We start from the raw sequence: 3,242 nt of genomic DNA on the forward strand, positions 1-3,242 counted from the left end.
GTTGGTGAATATTTGCCAGTCGGTAAATCCTCTTTCTCGTCACTATTTCCCTGACCTAATGTTTTCAAGAGTAAATTGCATTTTATAATTTTCTTGATATGACATGTAAGATGGTTCGTATAATACACTTCCAAGAATGCTTTAAGGTGTTATATAATTTAGTTAACTTATAGTATTTTTTAGTGTAAGAAATTCTATTACACATTCGATATTAAAATTGTAATAATTGTTATTTACTTCAAATCTATTATAATTTTCAAGCGTTAAGCAAATACAAATAGATTTAAAATGCTAAAAATATAAATAATTAGAGTAATTATTCTAACAAAGAATAACTATTATTACTCTACAACTTTTAAACTAGAATATATATAGATATAATAGGTTAGAACCCCGTGTATTACACGGGTTGAATAAATGTAATTTTATATATTAAATAATAAAAAGTTATATTTTTATGAAACTCGTATATCGTACGGGTTAAATAAATGTAATTTTATATATCAAATAATAATAAAAAGTTATATATTTGAAAACCATGTGTGTTACACAGATTAAATAAATGTAATTTAGTATACTAAATACTAAAAACGTCGTATCTTTAAAAAAAGCCGTGTATAATCGGGTTGAATAAATCTACCAAATAATAAAAAAATTACATCTTTAAAAACCTCGTATGTTACACGTGTTGAATAGATTTAAAAAGAGTTATATATTTAAAAATCATGTGTATTAGACATACTAAATAAATGTAATTTTGTATATTAAATACTAAAAAGGTCGTATCTTTAAAAAATCCGTGTATAGCTGGGTCGAAAAATCTACAAAATAATAAAAACATTATATCCCTAAAAACCTCTTGTATTATACGTGTTGAATAAATCTAATTTTACATAGCAAATGATAAAAAAAGTTATATCTTTAAAAACTTCGTGTATTACACGGGTTATATAAATGTAACTTTGTATAATAAATTTTAAAAAAGTTATATTCATTTCAAAACCCGCATTTTAGACTTGTTGAATAAATATAATTTTGTATATCAAATAATAAAAAAGTTATATTTTTTATAAATTAGGATAACATTTAATATTAACTTATTATTTATATATTTAATATAAGATAAGTAGGAAAGAGAGATATTTGTTTTAAAAATATATTAAATTAACAATTTAGATTTGAGGATAATATTTTATTAAAGTATGATAAGATTTAATATTAATTTATTATTTATTTATTTAGTTAATATAATATAAGTATGGATTTGAGGATACCTTCAATTAATGACACGTGTTCAAAACTTGGTTTGTTTTATTATAGTAGATAGATTATTCTTTTGTAAAGCATTAAATATCGAAGATTTTTAAAATTTTCTTGTTAATGATTAGCATGAAAAATTTAATATTCTTTATATACTTATAACTTTTAAATTATTATTAAATACTAATTCTAATTCAAAATTATGAATATTAATGAAATAGAACGATTTTAGCAGTACCGTTACTAAATTATGTTTAATATAAGTTAATTACAATTCATTTTCTAGTTGTTTGTTATTTAATATCTTTGTTTTAAAAAATGACCATAAATTACGTTGTTTAAAATTATTTTGTTAATGATTAGCATGAAAAATTTAATATTCTTTATATACTTATAACTTTTAAATTATTATTAAATACTAATTCTAATTCAAAATTATGAATATTAATGAAATAGAATGATTTTAGCAGTACCGTTACTAAATTATGTTTAATATAAGTTAATTACAATTAATTTTCTAGTTGTTTGTTATTTAATATCTTTGTTTTAAAAAATGACCATAAATTACGTTGTTTAAAATTATTTTGTTAAAATGGACTTGGAGATTCAAAACCGAAGATAGTTGCTTGTGGAAGAAGGTTATTATGGGGTGCCATGGTTCGAGTAGACCTTGGGCTATGTTACCTTGTAATGCGTCGTCGAGTGGTTGTTGGAAATATATAGTTAAAGTGGGCGATATCAAAGTTGCTAATGGTATGCCACTTCACTCTTTTTTTGTTGGAAACCTTGGAGATGGTCGATCGATTTATTTTTGGGGAGATGTTTGGTTGCGGGATGCTCCGCTTCGTATTATTTACCCTAACCTTTTTAGACTTGAAAAGGATAAATGGATTAAGGTTGCGGATCGGATGCATTGTGTGGACGGCTTCAAGACTATGACTTGGGACTGGAAATCAACGCCTTCCTCTCATGAGGAGGTTTCGGAATTGTTTCAACTTCTTAATGATGTTCATAATCTAGAGTGGCAGGGTGGAGTTGACAATTGGAAATGGAAGGATACGAAGGATGGGCTGTTCAAGGTTTCTTCGGCTAAAAGATTGATGTCAAACGACACTACGGATACTTGCAGGTCGATGGTTAAATGGAAGGATTGGACGCCACTCAAGTGCAAAATTTTGGTTTGGAGAGTTTTGTTTAATCGGATTCCTACCGTTGTAGAGCTTATCAAACGTGGAGTCAGTATTCTCGATACCGCCTGTTCGTTGTGTCATAGTGATTTGGAGACGACCTTACACCTTTTCACAGGGTGTATTTTCTCCCACGAGGTGTGGTTTCGAATCGAACTGTGGTGCCGCTTGAATCATACCTTTATTTTTGATGTTACGGATCTTATTCGTGTGCCGGAATCGACGTCTATGTCCAAAGATAATAAGCACATCTTAAGGGGTATAGTCTACACTTTTATGTGGGTTTTGTGGATTGAGCGCAATGACCGGATTTTCAACGACAAGAAGCGGAGTCCTATTCAGATTGTGGAGAATATTAAATCTACGGCTTATTTTTGGTTACGAAATAGGACTAGATGGAAAGATATAGATTGGAAAACTTGGTGTATTTGCCCTTTGGGTTGATGTTTTCTCGTTTGTTCTCTCGTAAGTCCTTGCTTTGAGGACTTTGCGAGTTTGTGTTCTAATGAAGTTTTCCTTTCAAAAAAAAAAAAATGATTAGCATGAAAAATTTAATATTCTTTATATACTTATAACTTTTAAATTATTATTAAATACTAATTCTAATTCAAAATTATGAATATTAATGAAATAGAATGATTTTAGCAGTACCGTTACTAAATTATGTTTAATATAAGTTAATTACAATTCATTTTCTAGTTGTTTGTTATTTAATATCTTTGTTTTAAAAAATGACCATAAATTACGTTGTAATTACTTTATTCACACACACATTTATATATGTATATATATTAA

General features: G+C 27.1%; 1 protein-coding gene across 1 annotated transcript; it reads left to right on the top strand.

Annotated features, from left to right (window-relative positions):
• Positions 1 to 1,904: 1,904 nt before the first annotated feature.
• On the top strand, positions 1,905 to 2,891 carry LOC110899700. Its single transcript, XM_022146597.1, has one exon. It carries the CDS (start codon positions 1,905 to 1,907, stop codon positions 2,889 to 2,891), a length of 987 nt encoding a protein of 328 aa, XP_022002289.1.
• The last annotated feature ends 351 nt before the right edge of the window (positions 2,892 to 3,242 follow it).

This window comes from Helianthus annuus, chromosome 2, assembly GCF_002127325.2.
Source record: "Helianthus annuus cultivar XRQ/B chromosome 2, HanXRQr2.0-SUNRISE, whole genome shotgun sequence".
Lineage (NCBI taxonomy): Eukaryota > Viridiplantae > Streptophyta > Magnoliopsida > Asterales > Asteraceae > Helianthus > Helianthus annuus.

Bases quoted from the DNA above. Each gene is read 5' to 3' on its own strand.
- LOC110899700 (XM_022146597.1), top strand. From the start codon at position 1,905: ATGGGGTGCCATGGTTCGAGTAGACCTTGGGCTATGTTACCTTGTAAT.